The sequence below is a fragment of the Equus quagga genome, chromosome 16 (assembly GCF_021613505.1).
Source record: "Equus quagga isolate Etosha38 chromosome 16, UCLA_HA_Equagga_1.0, whole genome shotgun sequence".
NCBI classification, from domain to species: Eukaryota; Metazoa; Chordata; class Mammalia; order Perissodactyla; family Equidae; genus Equus; species Equus quagga.
The window spans coordinates 66,088,186-66,108,778 of record NC_060282.1 but is presented as its reverse complement, the minus strand read 5'-3'; the positions used below and the strand labels follow the sequence as shown (position 1 = coordinate 66,108,778).

General features: G+C 36.4%; 1 protein-coding gene across 1 annotated transcript in view; it reads right to left on the bottom strand.

Annotated features, from left to right (window-relative positions):
• Positions 1-20,593, bottom strand: part of PREX2 (phosphatidylinositol-3,4,5-trisphosphate dependent Rac exchange factor 2) — a 278,303-nt gene that overhangs the window by 186,079 nt on the left and 71,631 nt on the right. The window contains exons 4-6 of the mRNA XM_046642000.1: positions 20,054-20,158; positions 9,661-9,762; positions 6,308-6,469 (exon numbers count right to left, since the gene is read on the bottom strand). Of these exons, the coding sequence (XP_046497956.1) occupies positions 6,308-6,469; positions 9,661-9,762; positions 20,054-20,158 (369 nt within the window). The remainder of the gene's footprint in view (positions 1-6,307; positions 6,470-9,660; positions 9,763-20,053; positions 20,159-20,593) is intronic.

The window sequence follows — 20,593 nt, the reverse complement described above, 5'->3', positions numbered from 1 at the left end:
ATTAGAGGACATCAAAGTAGCAGAATAATGAAACAAAGATTGGACTGTAAACAGAACCAGGTCAGAATTACTGCCATTAACTAAAAGAGCCAAAAGGATCAAAAAATAGTGAGAAGCCACTGACAATTAATACATAACTACAACGTAATTATATCTGCATTTAATTACCATTCAACCTGCTAGACACTGTCCTAGATACTGGGGACCCAGAGCTGGAGACATGAGCCCTGCTCCCAAGAAACACATATATTAGCGGAAGAAACAGATATGTAAACACAGAATTAAATGCAGTGTGATCATCGCAGTAATAGAACATTAAAAAAAATGAGAGTTGGCATGAATTAACTGTGATGAATATCAGAGGTGGCTCTATGTGTTTATGATTATCTACGCTTTTAATTAATGATATAATTCATTCCATGCTGTGGTTTCAGGTTTCAGCCAATTTTCCAGTAATTTTCTTTGTCAAATTTATGAAGGACACCACTTAAACATCACCTTCCAATACAGTTGAGAGATCAGTCTGAATTGATGGAACAAACAATGACTTCAGTCCATAAAGACTGGGACCCATTTCGGCAACACTCCTCACCAGGAGCTCCTCTTCCTGTTGTGTCTGCCTCATGTTACAAGAATCCAGCAGGAAAATACCAACAATTCAGAATCTAATTTGTTAGGAAGTGAAATCATTTTTGAATACACAATTTGGTATATAACCAGCTGCCAATTATACAATCAGCATACAAGAAAAACTATTAAATTTCAAAGCACCATCACAGAATTTAATGTGGACACACGATGAATTTCCTAAGGGAACGTTAGTTAGGTACCAAAGTATGTATGCTTTCAGAAAATGACAATAGCCAGCAAAGACAATCAGAAGCGTATGTATTTATATTATGGCTTCTTTTCTAATTTCCAATGTTTCTTCAAATATTAACATCATGATTTATGAAGAACTGCTATAACAGAACAAATCCTCTTCTCTCAATAAATCCAGTAAAAATAATATTGCTAAATCATATCTGGACTATATGAAAGGGTAAATCTTTTTTATGTTAACAAGTTCTCTTAACATAAGTCACATAAGAGTTCATTACTGATTCGCTGCAGCTATGAGGTGGTAAAAATCATTGTAAAATGAAACTATTCACCAATTATCTGACCCCATTATCAGCTCACCCTGCTTAACAACAGAGTCTATCTCATTCATCTTGTCAACCAAACGCTGAATGTCAATTGCAGAAAAACACAAACTGACTGCAGAGAGAAACCATAAGCTTGGAAAAGATGAAAGATGACGTGAGGCCTTGAAACTTCCCCACTCAGATACAACAATACATTGACAGAGGAGAATCTAACAGAGCTAGATCCATTCAGAGTGTAAGAAAAGAAAATTGACAAGACTGACAACTAAATGGGTGTTTCATAAGAGACCAGTTTCAATATCAAAAAGGTCTCTTGAGAAAATTAATGAAACATTTGAATATTCTTTCAAAAAAAATCTTTTTGAAATACTATGGCGCTCAAATGTGAAAGGAAGAATATCACATTGTTGGATCACATAGTTTTGTCATGAAATGTATGCCCCTTCCAAAAAAAGACTCAGCATTTGATTCACTCTTTGAGATTCAAATTATTAACTGAAATTAATCTAAATTCTGTTACATATTAGATAAACTAAGAATATAAATTTTCATTTTACCAAGATAAAATCCCATTCAATTTTCCCCCTCTCCCACTTATTACGAAATTTTGGTCCCCTTTTTAAGTGAATTCACTTTCAATAGTGTTTTTCTGGAACTATTTATCCTTAACTAACAAGGGCCATCTATAAATCAATTCCACCTCAAGGTGGCAGACAAATTTGTATCCACAAAATCACCTTGTAGAGAGGACAAAAAGAAGCAGGTGTCATCCCAACCTCTAGAAGACTCCCACTCATGAAATAAGAAGAGAACATGACTTGAAGTCAGTATGCTGTCAGACACAAACTTAACCAATGTAAGCAGCAAATTCCAAAGCCAACAAAAGTTGATTTTAAAATAGTTTTGTAACACTGTATTTCTCCAGGTAAAAAGATAATCAAGCAATGTCAAATTTCTATTATTTCTTTTTACTTCCTAAAACAGAATAATTATCTTGAATCTTCTTTTTCCAACACTTTCATATATTAATAATTTCCTTCTTGCAATTTTTTGTAATTTATTAAAAAATTATGAAAATTTTTATTTATTACAATTTTATTGTAATAAATTTATTGTAATTTTTATCATAATTTTTTGTATGGTAATTTTTTTTCCTGATTTGAGAGATCAATTCCAAACAAGTCTATCAAGGACTATGAATTACTAAATGACATGTTTACTGATACTCCTTTGTCAATACAGTTCAGTATGACTACAAAGAGTACAGTTATCATTACAATACTATCAACCAAAAAGCAGACAAAGACTGAGAATGGTCCTCTCCTACAAAATGAATCAGTGACTTTTCTTTTTTAAGGGTTTTTTTTTTTCCTTTTTCTCCCCCAAAGTCCCCCAGTACACAGTTGTATATTCTTTGTTGTGGTTCCTTCTAGTTGTGGCATGTGGGACACTGCATCAGCGTGGTTTGACGAGCAGTGCTATGTCCGCGCCCAGGATTCGAACCAATGAAACACTGGGCCGCCTGCAGCGGAGCGCGCGAACTTAACCACTCGGCCACGGGGCCGGCCCCTGTATCAGTGACTTTGATCAAACAGCTAATAAACTTTCTTTCCAAGTACATCAATCATTATCCCCCAATTACCTTCAGCAGAATATCTTGTGGAATGTTTTGAATGTTGCACAAGATACATGACCGAGATATAATAAATTATACTAATCAAATATGAGCAATTAAAACAAACTACAGATCCCCTGTGGTGGCAGTCACTTAGGCAAATGCTGACAAAAACCTAATTTCTATAATCAACTTACTTTTAAAGGGCAAGAAGGAAAACTAACAATCTAAAGAATCTGCTAAATTCTTATCAGAGAAGGTATAATATTGCATAGTAATAAGGAATATAAGCTTTAGAATCAATCTGCCTATTTTCAAATTATACTCTGCCACCTGTTAGTTGTAAGAACTTGGGTAAATGATAAAGCCCTCATTTTTAAAATCTGTGTGATGGGGATTATAATACTTTAGCAAACTGTTAAGAGACTCACCAAGATTACATACAATGGAGGATCAGCATTTCCCCAAAAGAAAATTGGATGACTGGCAATCAAGGACCTCTGCCCTCCCATAAGCAAATTTACCCAGCAAGATGAGTGGAATCTTAGATTTTGATCTTGAATCTTGAATGGAGTAATATAAGGATGGAAAAAAACTATCAGAGCCTATCCATCTCAGCTAGGGCCCTCAGGAGACTGCCAAACAGCTTCAGCTGCTGAGACACCCTTTAGAATCTGATAGTGTAGCTTTTCTATTGATTCTATGGGCTACCCAATATCTTTCCAATTAATTTTTCTTTTAGTTTCTCTTGCCTGGGTAAGGTAATATAATGCCTTCAGCAGATAGGCGCATATATGAGACAAAGAAGGGGAATTTCTCAAGGGTAAAATCTAACCACTGAAGCAAAGCCTCATTTGCACAGCATTTTACAGTAGTCAACGCACTTTCACTTATTTCATTTGACCCCTGCAATAACCCACAATGTATGGAGGAGAGATTGGATGCATTAGCCCCAAACTAAGAGTCAGAGTCTGGACTAGAAACCAAATCTGCTCAAAAGCCATGCTTTTTTTCATTATGTTATATGATTTGGGAACAATAAATTTCAAGTGCCTATTTACATAAATTCAACATAAGGAATGTAGTGATAATTTAGTAACACAAAATACTAGAAGGGCAAGTCACCTGAGAGATTTTACCGTAAAAATTCTTCATTTGATTAACGGGGAGATAAGACCCTGGCTTATTAAGTGCCTTACTAGAAATAATAATCCATCTAAAGTAGAAATCACGCAGATTCATGGTGTACTAGACTCAGCTCCCATTCAAGAGAATTTTAGTTACTGGAGCAAGAGTGTCATGTCTAAGGTGGTCCTAAAAGGTCTGCAGGAGCTCATGGAAGGAGCTAGAGAGGGGGCTGGTTCCCAACATTAGCTCAAGGCTCTTACCCTCAAAAACTCTCTAAAGAATTCTATGTTTTGTAACTGTCATGCCATCCAACATGTGTCTCTGGCCCTGTCCTAACCCCACAAGAGCCACTCTAAACATACACAAAACTGTGAGCTGAGCAGTAGTCCCTGTTAGCAATTCATAAAAAGCTCTTTAACCACTGCCACTCCCTCCCAGGGCCTGAATTCATCCCGCATGACTGTCTCTCTGTCTCCTGCGCCTTTGAAGTCCTATCAGATAGCAGTTTCTCCTAAGCTTCCCAGAAGGGACCAGGCCTGAGTACTAGAACAGCTTCCCTCCTCCCTCTAAAGTGATAAACTGAGATGGGGAATCAGATTCTGACTCAAGTCACCAGTCAGTTGGCTGGGCCCCGCTCCAAGCTGTGTTCCCTCAAATTTCCAAAACTTCTGAATCACTGTATGTCTGCGTCTTTCGCAATCATTTTCAAATCCTTCCCAAGTAGAACTTGTGCTGGCACTCTTTTGGAACCCAACATTCATATGATCTTGCCTGTGTCTGCTGGAATGCTAGTCATATCTGAGTTCCTCCAGCCAGTTTCCTGTCTCAGTGGTCCATGTTTCTCTTGTGCTCCAAGTGTTGTAAACCCACCAAGGCACTCACCACTATGCGCTACATATGATGTAAGCATGGCTCACATATAGTCTTCCTTTGAGTACCTGGTGTGTATAGTGCAAGAAATATCAACACTTTTAAAGGAATTTCTCATTGCTGCAGTAGACTCAATTTTTAGGATATACATGGGGAGGAAACAAAATTACAACAAATTCCATTTCCCCAGAGCACCAAAAACAGTCTGTGAAGTTTTTGTTTTGGTACAAGGCCTGACAGACGTCACTGACAAATCCTGCAATTTAAAAGCAAGCTCAGTCTTTCTTCCAATGTTTGAGTGACAGCAGAACGGCAAAAGCAAACTTTAGTCCATTTTTCTCATCCCAGCAGGACAACGGCTCCCCAGGAAAAGAATTATCATTATGAATCAACTGTAAAACACACAGCCATTTTAACTGATTGAAATAAGTAGCATTCATGCTGAAATGGGAGGTCACCCTGGACACTGGAAATGGCAGAATATAGATGAGGAGGAAGTTAAGACAGACCCCAGTTAGCATTTTAAAAGATTTATGGCAAAGAGCAGATAAATAGGAGAATTCCCTGAGGTTGATGTTTGAGGTTTCTTCGCAAATCTGAGCGGATACAATTTTAGATCTAAATGGAAACCAACATATTGAAGATAGGAAACAAATTAGTCAGTTATAAAGCCCTAAAGAGAAAAGCAATCCACTTGGAGTTGCATGATACAATGCTTGGTTGGAAACATTTTAAATCTTCTTTACACGTTAAAAAAATCTTAATTGCTTACATTATCATAAGAAATTACCCTAGTAAAATTACCCTAGAAATTACCCTCGTAAAAAGCTCATGCTCATCTAAATTAAGGTAATTTGAAGACAGAATTGTAATTTATTCTTTATATAGTGCTAAAGTAATACAGGGCTCCAACGCCAGGAAATAAGTGGGATTCAAACTGAAAACACGACAGACTCTGAATATCACTCTTCATTTGCTTTTTTGTAGTTTTTTTTAAATCTCTCTTTAACAAATCATGAAACCATAAAATTTTTCACCTTGAATGGACCTTCAAAATCATATCATAGTCAGTTCCTTCATTTTAGAAATGAAGAAATTCAAATTTAAAGAGATTAAGTGAGCTTAAAATGAAATTCATCAAATACCTAATTTAGAGTCTGAAAATAATAAACATCCCAGCACATGTATGGAGACTTACTCCCCTTCTTTACTCTCTCCAGGATTCAGGCTATGAATTTATTGACCAAAGTTAAGATAGGAAAAAAGTGCACTCATGATGCACAAACAGGGAAACATCAAAGCTTACAACCCACCGGTGTTGACTGGCTCTCTTACAAAGCTTTCAGATTGAAGTTACGTCAATTAACTGCCAACTTTAAGATATTTAGAAATAATAATGACAGCACTTTTCAGAAATGCTTATAGCCCTCTGGCATTATCTAGAAAAATGACCATGTATGAGTCCATACAATGCCAATAATTCTACACATAGCATGAGACACAACAAAACTATTTTAAGCTCCATCGTTGAGTACAGTGAGTGTACCTCCCAGCCTTCAATGTGAGACTGCCATTCCTCTAAAACTTCTAACTTCTCCATCTGTCTCTTGGCCTCATTTATGTTGGAACAGACGGCTTTCATGGCTTGGAGTGCTTCCATCACGGCTGCATAGTCACTGTGTTTCCTCGGCGTCCGCTTCAGCAACTCCTGTTTAGACACAAAAAACAAATCGCCCTTTGATCTTCCACTTTCTGGTACAGCAGGTTCAGACTGACCAGGAAATGAAAACTGCAAAGGTCGTGAGAGCCACTTTCAGAGGTGACATCACCAACGCCACTAAGATTAAGATCAAAAGTGAAAAGTTGAATCAATGAAGAAGCGTTACTCTATACACATTGTGCAGTCACTTTAATTTTTCCCTCAAAACCACGTTGGTTTTAAAAACTAGATTTCTCCTTTCAAATTGTCAAATATCTTACCTGCAGCATGTCATTTTTTATAAGTTTGACTTTTGCTCCCGCAGAAGGACATCTTTATATGTTAATTTCATTTCCCCAGAGTCTTTAACAGAATAGTAAATATTTAAATGAATATGTCCCATAATTGCAAAGATAATTTAAATGCCTTATTTTCTAATAATTTTTTGAGAAACTATAAAAATACATCATAATGGAAGCAAAATTTTTAAATAATGTCTTATATTCTAGCAAAATAATTTATACATTCCACAATACTCCATCATTAAAGGAGCAATTTATGCTCTTCTTACCAATAACTCAAGTTCATTCTCTGCAATGAATGAACTAGCGTATACCTCTCAATAGCTTTCTTTTTGGTTTTGTCTTTGAGGGAGATTTTTTGGGTTTTTATTTATGTTTTTTCCATTCAGCATATCAGAACTAGCATAATCTTTAATCTTTTAAATATATTAATTAAAAGGTCTTGTTAGTTGTTTAGAAGCACAAAATTAAACATTTTCACCCACTGTCTAGACAGTTGTGACCACATTGCTTTTTAATTAGTCATTTGTTTCTTTACTACGGTTGCCATCATCATGTAACTAACACAATTACAGAAATCCTGAGGCAAGTCTTTCAAAGAATTTTCTTAATTTTTAACATACAGTGGGAAAATATGTAGTTGTTACACTCTCTTGAGGCCTGCTGTTGTTGAAAATTCTGCTCTAAACTTTGACTCTGCATTCCATGTGTTCACACTGTTCTGCCAGGCTAACACCAGAAGAACACAGATTACACCAGTCCCAAGACAAGGTTTACAAAGTTATGCTGGATCACACATCCACAAAAGAGATATGCAGCCTTCTTGAGAAATTCTAAAGTGTAGACATATTTGTAAACTCTGTGAAGTAGTCAAGTCAGTCTGCAGGCTATGATTTGGGGCACTATAGAATTGTGCCCAATAAGCGTCTGTGGGTTGAGACATGAATTTAAATAATGTAAAATAGTGCGAAAAATGACTAGTAATAACCTTCTGTCAGTTAGTTGCTATGAACCCTCTGCTGATTGGCCAATCCCATAATTTCAATTTCCACAAATTAGACCAACCTATCTTTCCTTTAACACACAGCCTAATCCCCTCATGTTTTTCTGTGAATAAACCAAACCATCCAAAATCAAAGAGGATACCAACAATTTTTCAGCTGAGGGTACAGCAAAGAAAAATATCAACACCAACATATCTACTACCTAAGTAAATAGTTTTTCAGTTTCTTTGTGAAGATAATCTTCCAAAAAAGGAAAAAGATGTCATGTCTCCACTGCTTGAGGGTACTCTGAATTGACCTCTTTCTGCCTAAGCAAGGATGTGTCCACGATCCTGTCTTCTGAGAGGTCAGCCCAAACACCTGAGTCATCCCTAGCCGGAAATGAGTGATTTAGAACAATCATCTTGCCATGATGTATTTCTCTTAATATCACTATGACCCTTGACCGAAGCCCTGGGATTCCAGCATCAGGACCAGGAATCGCTGCAGGGATGAGCACATATGCAAATCAGAGTCAGCCCGTGGGAGGTCGGAAGGGACTCTCAGACAGGCAGGAGTCACACAGCAGCAACCCTCCCTCCCCTCTGAAGACCATGCCAAAGCGCTGCAGAACCGAAGACCCTGGTGCGAGCTTCTCTTTGTGGCTGAACCAGGCAAATTCAACTTGCTTTTTAACAAGGAGAAATCCTTTTCAAAAAAATTTTACGCAGAAACCCAATTTATGCAATGGACAAAAGTATAGTAAAAAATGTATTTTTAGTTCAAATTCATCACAGTGACTTCTCAAAAAGTAAATCAATAAGAACACCAGTTAATATGTCCATATGTCTATTTCTGAGTATTTTTTAAATTTAGATACCAAGTAGTAAATAATATATTAAAATAAATCAGAATCAAATATGTATGAGTAATAATGGCTAACCTTCATGGAGTACGTACTACGCTAAATGATTTGTATAAAATAGTTCAATTTATTATTAGTATGTCATCTTTATATATATGCATATTTATGCATACACACACATATAGTACATATACATACATATACACAATCTTTAGGTATATGCCATAATTTCATCATCATCATCATTTCTGTTTCACAAATGAAAACCCAAGGCTTTAAGAGGTTAGATTATGTGCTCAGTCATCTGGCTAGTAAACAGAATACTTAGGATTTGAACTCAGAGCTCATGTTCTCAACTGCCTATCCTGATACCATAGTTCCAAAAAACTTCGTTTCCAGAATTGCTCTTCTAATCTATGCACAGGTCCTTGAAGTACAGGCAGTAACTAGCACATTAAAATATGCTTTTCATAATAAAAATTTTGGTCACTATAATGAAGCAATAATAGAGCAATATAATGAAGAAAATAATGAAGCAATAACAGAGGTGGTATTTTCTTAGCACTGTCACTCCCCGTTCTATTATTTATTGTCCCATGTGACCCACACCATTTCCTGTAATAAAGATTTAATAACCAAGCTCTGAAATTATATAACTTTGACCTTAACTTCATTAGAATCAAGAAGTTACCAATATTAGAGGAAATCAAAAAGTATACCAACAGTGGATTTACTTAAAATGAAGAACTCTGTAGATAAAGTGCTATGTAAACTGGTCATAATGTACTGAATGGGACCCATCTTGAAACTAATGCATTTATTTAAAATGAAACTCAAACAAGTATGTTTTCTATAAAGAGCACTAAAAGTCTCTTTGTCAAAAGATGTGTTTCTACACTATATAAAAATTAGTGACAAAATACCCATTTTTTCCAATAACTACGATCTGTCCTTTACGATGTCAGACTACAAAAGAAAATTTGTAAAAGATCACCAGCAAAATATGCAGGTACAAGGAAAATGATACAATTAAGTAAAGACATAAAATACCTTCAATAAGAGAGGGTATTTGCATATTCTTTGTATTGGTGTTACTAAATATCCTTCGAGGGGAACATCTGTGTTCTTCCGTCCTCCAAGTAGCATGCAGTTCTGGGGTAGAAATAAACATAATTAATTACAATTTTTAAGGCTGAAGCTATGAAATGTTCTTCTATCATAAAATTTTCTGCTGAAAACTTGTGAAGGCATATGTCTCTATATAGCTTCTTTCTCTGAGAAGAGCACATTCAGTCACAAATAACATTTGCAGAAGAGAAAGAGAAACACTTTCACCTTTCATATTAGTTACAGAAACCAAAATGGGTTTTGAATCTGTATCTTAAAAATTAATTCATATATATTATCCTGAGTATGAAGTCTGAGGAAAAAATAGAAATATAGAGACAGAGGGATAAATGAATGGATAGACGGATGGATGGATGGATGGAGGGATGGACAGAAGGATTGATGGATGAATCAACAGATACATACATACATACATATATACATACATACATACATTTATACACACATCAATCCTGCTTGTAAAGGGAGGTAGCGCTGTGTTGTAGAAGAGCCTAAAGACAACTGGGTTCTAACCCATGCCCTGCCACTAACTAGCGATACAACCTGGACTGATTTCAGAATCCAATTTTCCTCTCTGTAATAAGAGCATGTTTTAACCAAGTGATCTCCAAGTCAACTTTAGCTATAACACCTCACCAATGACACTGTCAGCCAGTCTCAGAGGAGGCCCCATATGACCTCCACAGAGGCAAGATGACTGGAGAAATCTCAACATCAGCCATAGCATGAGATGGTCTAGAGAAAACCAGCTCTGATAAATAAAGTCTTGATCCTCTTAAGCACCTGGTCTTTGTTTTGTGGTTTAAGAAGCATGCAAAGAAAAAAAAAAAAATGGATTTGAAACTGGTGCCAAAACCTTGTTTCCACAGTGCCTATCAGAACGACTGGCATAGAGGATGCAGCTATTAAATATTTAACGAAGGGCAAATAGCGCCCCCCAAACATCAACTGATAATATAGCACCTTTCACACCGCTATTTAAAAAATTGTCCCATATTCATTGAGAGGAGAGACCAAGTGCTGAACAGGAAAGGACGCAAAAGGAAGGCCAGCGGTAGCAGAAGAATCCCCCACTGCCTGAGCACCTCCGCTGCAGCTCCCATTCGTGGATCCACATCAGCAAAACCAAAGCCATGAATTTAACTTCACTCGGACCCTTGGAGGCAGAACAGCAAATAAGCGTTCTGAGTCAAGCATGCTCTTTGGGGATTTCATCCCCTACTGCAATCAGGTTATCAAAAGGTTCTTTCCAATTCTGTATGGTATTTTCCCGAGAGGAATCCTCTAAAACACAACTATCCACATGTCATTATATTTCTAGTGATGTTTCGAGCATCCCGGTATGAGTTAGCACCCCTTATAAATGTGGCCACCCCGTTTACCTAGGTCTGGGCTGAAATGCCCCAAAGGAACTCATGACTGTCTAACTCACGTTTATTTTCTTCTCTATTAGTATTGGACAGAGCGTGAACTCGCCTCACAATAGCAGAGGTTGGCTGCCCCTTTAAACTGGTTTATGAGACCCAGCTCTCTTCTTATGTATACATAAAGAATGTTTCTTAAGTTCCAAGACATTTCACTGGTCATAAAAACTTACTGAGGTGACAGCATATCCAAGTACCCAAATAATAATACCATCACCCCAAATCCATAAATTCTTACATTTTTTCAAAGGGTGATTGTTATTATCCCCATTTTACAGATAAGGAAAATGACACCAGAGATAGAATGAATTTCCTAAAGCTATCCAGATAATCAGTGGCCATTTAGTGCCAGAGCAAGAACTATAAAAGCCAGGTTCTTCCTACCAGACTATGTTACAGGATATCTAAAAACTAGCATGCTTTTTTTTTTTTTTAATCCAACAATCACCCTTTATTTACTATTACGACTCTCTGGATCTGGATTTCCAGTCGTTTGCCTTCTGCATAAAAGCTATAGCATATATATTCCATTTATTGCTAGATATATTTTATGCTAAAAGAATAAAGATATGCATGGATAACTCCCCATCATGAACAGCTACACTGAGCAATGACTATAAAATTTAAGTCCTCTATTTGTCTGAGGAAAGACAGGTATTTTATTTCCCATTATATCTTACCACTTTACCAAGTAAATATGATGAGTGATGGGTTTTGTTTGTTTTTAATTTTTCCAGTGTCATTGAGAAATGATTGATATACATTACTGTATAAGTTTAAGGTTTACAGCGTGATGGTTTGATTTACATATATTGTGAAATCATTACCACAATAGATTTTAACTAAACCATATACATTATCTCATACAGATAAAAGAAGAAGAAAAAGAATTTTCTCTTTGTGATGAGAACTCTTGGGATCTACTCTCTTAACACCTTTCCTATGTATCACACAGCAGTGTTAACCACAGCCATTATATTGTACATTACATCCCTACTACTTATTTATCCTATAACTGGAAGTTTGTACCTTTTGACCACCTTCCTCCAATTCCCCCTCCCCCACCCCCTGCCTCTGGTAACCACAAATCTGACCCCTTTTTCTTTGAGTTGGGTGGGGAATTTTTTGTTTTGTTTTGTGTCATTAGATTCCACATATAAGTGAGATCATACAGCATTTGTCGTTCTCTGTCTGACTTATCTCACTCAGCACAATGCCTTCAAAGAGCATCCATGTTGTCACAAATGGTAGAATTTCCTCGTTTTTTATGGCTGAATAATATTCCACTGTATATTAATATGCCACGATTTCTTTATCCATTCATCCATCTTTCTATGTCTTGGGTATTGTAAATAATACTGCAATGAACATGGGGGAGCATTTATCTTTTAGAGTTAGTCTTTTCGTTTCCTTTGGATATATTCCCTGAAGTGGAACTGCTGGATCATTTGGTATTTCTATTTTTAATTTTTTGAGGAACCTCCATACTGTTTTCCATAGTGGCTGCACCAATTTACAATCACATCAACAGTGCACAAGGGTTCCACATCCAAGCCAGAATTTGTTATCTCTTGTCTTTTTGATGATGGCCATTCTAACAGGCATGAGGCGATATCTCATTGTGGTTTTAACTGTATTTAAATGCATTGCGTTTCCCTAATGACTAGTGATGTTGAGCAACTTTTCACGCACTCAATATTTTCTTTGAAAAAATGTCTTTTCAAGCCCTTTGCCCATTTTTTAATCAGGTTCTTTGTTTTTTTTTTTGCTATTGAGTTGTATGAGTTCTTTACATATATTTTGGATATTAACTCCTTATCAGATGTATGGTTTGCAATTATTTTTTTCCCATTCTGTAGGTTGCTTTTTCATTTTGTTGATGATTTCCTTTGTGTGCAGAAGCTTTTTAGTCTGAGGTAACCCCACTCATTTATTTTTGTTTTTGTTGCTTGTACTTTAGGTGTGATTTCCAAAAATATCATTACCCAGACCCATGTCAAGGAGTTTCTCCCTATGTTTATTTCTAGGAGTTTCATGGGTTTAGATTTTACATTTAAGTCTTTAATCCATTTTGAGTTATTTTTTTAAATGGCATAAAATAGGGGTCAAGTTTCTTTCTGTACATGTGAATATCCAGTTTTCATAGCTCCATTTTTCAAAGAGACTCTTTTCTCTATTGAGTATTCTTGACTCCTTTGTCAAATATAAGCTGATTGTATATACTTGGTTTTATTTCTGGCTCTCAGTTCTGTTCCATTGGTCTAGATGTCTGTTTTTATGCCAGTACCATACTGTTTTAATTACTACAGCTTTATAGTGTAGCTTACAATCAGGGAGTGTGATGCCTTCTGCTTTGTTCTTCTTTCTCAGGATTTCTTTGGCTATTCAGGGTCTTTTGTGGTTCCATATAAATTTTAGGAGTGTTTTTTCTATTTAAGAAAAAATGCCATTAGGGGCCGGCCCTGTGGCTAAGTGATTAAGTTTGCAGGCTCCACTCCTCAGCCCGGGGTTTATTGGTTCTGATCCTGGGCGCAGACCTACACACCTGTCATCAGGCCATGCTGTGGTGGCATCCCAGACAGAAGAACTAGAATGACCTAAAACTAGGATATACAACTATCTACTGGGGCTTTGGGGAGACAAAAAAAGAAGAACATTGGCAACAGATGTTAGCTCAGAGCCAATCTTCCTCACCAAAAAGCATACCTAAAAAAAAAAAAATGCCATTGGGATCTTGATAGGGATTGCATTGAATCTATAGATGGCTTTGGTAGTATGGACATTTTAACAATATTAATTCTTCCAACCCATGAACACAGGATACCTTTCCATTTATTTGTGTCTTCTTCTATTTGTTTCAACACTATCTTATAGCTTCCAGAGTAGAGATCTTTCACCTCCTTGGTTAAATTTATTCCTAAGTATTTTATTGTTAAAAAATAGCATTCTTGACTTATGACTTTTTCGGTGCAGCTTCACACAATTCAGTTGACAAACTAGACAAAAGTGACCCTGGAGTCAACTCTACTGAGAACAGAATCCAATAAGACAGCAGGGTTCTACTATTTTATAAAGAGCCCTAAAATGTCAGCAGCATAGGAGCTTCTTCTGGTCATGGCAGAGAGAAGAGATCAGTAAATCCTCATCCCCATAACAACTATAATACTGGGCAAAATTGTCAAAAACAATTTCAGCACTTTGGAAATCAACTCAAGTCAAACGATAAATTGAGAAGTGTTTATTTATGAAAAAATGCTGACCTTCATTCAGGTAAGAACAGTGGGGGTCTGGAGCATTCTTGCCTGGGCTTCTCCCATTCTCCCGCTGCCTCCCATCTTCCCCAGCTCATCTGCACAGTGGCAATGGCCCTGAAAACTTGCTGCCACAGGAGGCCACAGAGGTAAAAATCCCACACCCAGAGGTGTTGTCAATAAAATGAGCACACTCCATAAGAAAAATGGGGAATGCCCACAATTCTGCTAGCCTGAGATTACAGTCCTGCTTGGAGCAAGTGTCAAACTGTGCACATGCAGAGAAGAGCTGAGAGGGCCCCATGGGAAGAAAAACCCACATCTAACTTGAAAACTGCCAGCCCTTTGAGTGTGTCCCCACCCACACTCACACACAGATCCATAGGGAAGATGGATAATGCTGTTTGATCTCAATCAGCATTGAAATCAATAACTGCACTAAGCTAGGAAGTCACAGGAGTGACCTCTAAAAAGAAAGGCTAAAGTATAAAACAAAAACTGAGCAGAGACATCAGCCCCTGCACATACAACAGACACAGATTCTCAGACTAAGTCCAAGCAAGTTACTCAAAACAGACAAACAACAACCAACCTCATGGAGAAAATACCAGAATCCAGAGTTGCTACAATACATTATAAAATGTCCCGTTTTCAAGAAAAAATGACGAGATATCCAAAGAAACGGGAAAATTTGACTCATACACAGTCAATAGAAACTAACTCTGAGTGTACCCAGATATCGGATTTAGCAGACAAAGACTTCAAAACAGCTATTATAAATATGCCCAAAGAATTTTTAAATAGCCCTGTTTAAAGACAAAGAACAATATGCTAATAGTGAGTAAAAAAAAGGAAATGTCAACAGAGAAGTAGAAACTATAAAAACAAGTCAAATGGACATGAGATGAAGTAAATAATTCACTAGCTAGGGTAAAGAGCAGATCTGAGATGGTAGGAAAAAACTCAGTTGAGCTGAAGATAAATCAAAAGAAATCATCCAATCTGAAGAACAGAGAGAAGAAAGATTTTAGGAAAATGAAAAGAGCATCAGGCACCACAAGGAAACATCAAGCTTACCAACATGTGTAAAGGAAGTCACAAAAGAAGAGAAGAGAATGAAAGGGGCATATAAATATTTTTTAAATAATGGCTAAAAACTTCCCAAATTTAATGAAAAATATTAATCTATAGACTTGAAAAGGTAAACTACAGTAAAATAAGTATGAATACAGCCACACTTAAACACATCATAATCAAATTGTTGAAAGACAAGACAGAAAAAATCTTGAAAGCAACAAGAGAAAGACCCACCATATTAAGTATAATAAAAATACAATTAGCAGATGCCTTCTCATCAGAAACAATGGAAGCCATACAGCAGTGGAAAGACATATTCAAAGAGCTGAAAGGAAAAAATCTATGAATCAAAAGTTCTATATCCAACAAAACTATGCTTCAAAACTGAAGACAAAACAAAGACTAAGAGAAGTCACTGCTAGAAGAACTGACTTACGAGAAATACTAAGGGAGTTCTTCAGGATGAAAAGCTATGATATCAGTCTCAAATACACAGGAAGAAATAAAAAGCACCAGAAATGGTACATACGCAGGTAAATTTTTATAAAAGACTATATAGATATACAGAAAGCAATAATTCTAACACTGTATTGTGGGGTCCAAACAGAACATTTTCCATTTCCATGTGAGAAACGTCATAGCAAAAGTTCCCCTATATTTTACTGAAATTGTCAGTATTAACCTAAAATAGATTTCATAAGTTAAGATGCATATGCATAATGTAGTCCCTAGAGTAATTACAAAAAAAAACCCCTAAAAAATATAGTTTAAAAAATCAACAGAGAAATTAAAATGGTACACTAGAAATATTTATTTAATACAAAAGTAGGCAGTAAACGAGGAGGAGAGAAATTTTAAAAAGTGAGACATATAGAAAAAATAATAAAATGGTACATGTAAATATTCCCATACCGATAATTACATTAAAGGTAAATGAACTAAACACTCCAATCAAAAGGTAGGGATTGTCAGGCTGGATAAAAAAGCAAGATCCAACCATGCTGTCTAACAGAGACATGTTTTAGATTCAAAGCCATAAATAGTTTGTAAGTAAAATAATGGAAAAAGATATACAAACAGTGAGAGCTGTCATGGCTATAATATCAGGCAAAATAGATTTTAAGAAAAGAAATACTTTTTTAGGGACAAAGAGGAACATTTTGTGACAAATAAAAATATAACATTTTAAATGCATACATATTTAATAACAGGGCCCCAAAACTGATAAAATAAAACCCGACAGAACTGAAAGGTGAAATAGACAATTTCACAATCACACTTGGAGATTTCAATATCTTACCCTCAATAACTGACAGAATACCCGGAGGAAATAATACAGAAGACGTGAAAAATACTATTAACAAAACTGACATAACAATTACAGAACAGCTCACCTAACAGCAGCAGAATATATATAGCTTTTAAGCACACATGGAACATTCTCCAGAAGGGACCATATGCTAGGCCATAAGAAAAGTCCTAAGGAATTTAAAAGTATTTCAATGATTTCAATAAGTTCTCCGACCAGAATGGAATTAAATAAGAAATTTAATTTGGAAATTCCAATATTGAGATACAAAATAACAAAAGTTAAAACTGTGATGATTCTAAGATTTTACCCTACTGGCAAGCTAAAAAGTTAACCTGTCAGTTTTAAGGATGCTGGCAGAGCACGTGAAACTCCTAGGACAGAGAAATAGGACAGTTCAGGTTTTTTCCTCACAGCAGTAGCAGTAGCCAGAGTATCATTATTTCCGGGCCAGTTTCTCAAGCCCCAGCTCTCACAGTACAACAGAAAGAGGGTGAGGTGACACACGCACATGCACAATAGGAGAGGGGACCTAAGCTTAGGAAACATGAATCTTTTCCTGAATGGCAGCAGGCATGTCTTCCCACTGCTGAGGAGGAAGAGATTGTCTCTATCTTCCAAGGCTGTTCACGATATAAACATCCTTTAAAAGATAGGCCAGAACAAAGGCAGTTAGTTCCTCTGGTCAAAAAACATGCAGAAGCATAAGAGTTCCGTGGAGAACCGCCTCCCAAAACAAAATTCTAAATAAACAACGGATCGAAGAAATTAAAAAGAAAACTAGACATTTTTAAAAACTGAAAACAAAAACATGTCAAAATTTAGGAATGCAACGAAAGCAGCATATAGAGCAAAATACATAGCGTTAAACGTCTATATTAGAAAAGAAAAAAGGTCATAATAAAAACTCTCAACATACTAGGAAGATACTGAACTTCCTCAACCTGATAAAGGACATCTGCAACATCATACTTGATGAAAGACTGATTTCCCCTAAGACCAGAAACAAGGCAAAAGTACCTGTTCTTATCACTTCTATTCAACACTATACTGAAGGTCCTAGCCAGTGCAAAACATACGACATCCACATTGAAAGGGAAGAAGTAAAACTGTCTTTACTTTCAGATGATATGATCTTGTATGTAAAATATGCTAAAGATTCTACCAAAAAAACCTACTAGAACTAATACATGAATTTAAATCACAGGACATAAGATGAATATACAAAAGTCAATTGAATTTCTATATTTCAGGGGTCAGCCCCATGGCCAAGTGGTTAAGTTCGCACGCTCCACTTCGGTGGCCCAGGGTTTCGCTGGTTCAGATCCTGGGCACGGACGTGGCACCGCTCAGCAGGCCACACTGAGGCAGCATCCCACGTAGCACTACCATAGGCACTCACAACTAGAATGTACAATTATATACCGGGGGGTTTTGGGGAGAAGAAGGAAAAAAGAAAGACTGGCAACAGATGTTAGCTCAAGTGCCAATCTTAAAAAAAAAAAATCTATATTTCATTGTTATACACTAGCAATGAATGATCCAAAAATGAAATTAAAATAATTCTAATCGCAACAGCATCAAAAAGAATAAAATGCTTAGGAATAAATTTAACAAATAAGTACAAGACCTGATTATATATATTTCTTAAATATGACAACAAAAGCATGGTTATAACAGAAAAAATTTAATAAATTGGACTTTAACAAAATTTAAAACCTTTCATTTTCAAAAGACAATATATTAGAAGGAACTGACAAACCACACTGGGAAGATTTATTTGCAAATTATATGTCTGCTATAAGAGTTATATCCAAAATAATGAATATTTATAGCTCAAAATAAGATGAACATCCTAATTTAAATATGGGCAAAAGAGTTGAACATGCATTTCACCAGAGGATATATGAATGACTAATAAGCACATGAAAGCATGCTTAATAACATTGGTCATTAGAGAAATGCAAATAAAAATCACCGCGAGATACAACTACATACCCACTAGCAAGACTATAATCAGAACTGATAACATGTGTGGGCAAAGACACAGAGAAACTGTAATTCTCATACATTGCTGGTAGATATGGCGCAGATACTTTGGCAGTTTCTTAATAAGTTAAACATAAATTTACCATATGACCCAGCAATTCTACTCTTAGTATCACCCAAGAGAATGAAAATATATGCCCACACAAAGACTTGTACAGGAATGTTCACAACCGCATTATTCATAATAACCAAAACTGGATATTTTCTGACTTTTCTATACTAACAATCTCTCTCTCTGAAATGACCTCTCATATAGTAGTATCTTCAAGGTCCATCATTATCATAGTCATGTGTTGATCCAATGTTCATTAACTGGCAAACAGATAAACAAAATATGGTATTACCCATACAATGGAATACTATTTAGCAATAAAAATGAAAGGAATATGGATATATGCAACAAGAATGAACCTCAAAAACATTTTACTCATTAAAAGAAGCCAAGCATAAAAAGATTACATTGTATGATTTCATTTATATGAAATTTCCAGAAAAGGCAAATCTATAGAGATAGAAAGCAAATCAATGATTGCCTGGAGCTAATGGAGGGAGCAGAGATGGGCTATAAACAGGCATGAGGGATTCTGGGGGTTGATGGAAATGCCCTGAAAGGGGATTGTGGGGGTGGTTTCTCAATTCCACAACTTGCTAAACATCACTGACTTGTACACTTACAGGGTGGTCCTCAGTGGCACTGAGATTGTCCAAGAAACTGCCAAGACATGAATTTATTTGTGCTATCCTAAAGACATACATGTTCTTGCTCTTTTTACAAAATCTGAATAAGGAATGCATGTAGGAGAAAGGTCAATCTTCAGATTTCTTTTCTACCATATCCATGACTTGTTTCCTTCCTGTTACGGCCCTACTTACAGCTCTCTTAGCAGAAGTAAAAGAATCCCCAGGGAGCTGAGGAATAGAAAAGCAATGATGAACTCTGGTATAAATGTCTTCTCTCACTAGGAGCCTGTGAATCTCACAAACAGCTCATAATCAACCAGGAGAGGGCATGATCAGTGCTTACCCACATACAAGCTTCTCCTGACCCTCACTTCTTGCATTTATCAAAGGACTTAAGCTTCCTGACTTGGGTACGTTAAAAGAGTGGTCCCACGGTTTTTCACATCACACTGATGCTATTCCTTGGCTCTTACGGGGCCTATCAACAAACAACAGCAAATGATAACACTTACATATATACCTACCAAAAGAAATGTCCGGATTGTTCTTATTTTGTTAAGTTCAAGCAGCAATTTTTGTGCCTTCTCATGGTTACTACAATATTCGTCATAGATACGAAACTTGTCTTTCTGCGAATTCAAGTAAGAATAAATTAGAGTCATTTCATGAGCCATTTTGAAATTTTAACCTGTGTGATGTTTAGGAACAGACTTTATCAAGTTTTACCATGTTTCAAGAGCTCTACTGTATGTAGATATAAATGCATTTTATTTATTTATTTTCCCTGATCCATGAAGAAGAGTCTAGAAAAGGAGACATATCTTAATTATAGTGCAATATGATATAGGCAATCATAGGTAAATGAACCAAGTGGTAGCAAATTACAGAGAAGAGAGTACTTGGCTTTGCTGGGAGGATTCAGATACAGCTCTAAAAAGGAAGTAATAGCTGAGCAAGGCCCGGAGAGATGAATCCATGAGTCCCAGGCAGGGAGAGGGAAGTAAGTATTTTAGGAAGAGGGAAAAGCAAGTGCCAGATCATACAGGAATAGAGAGACACAGTAC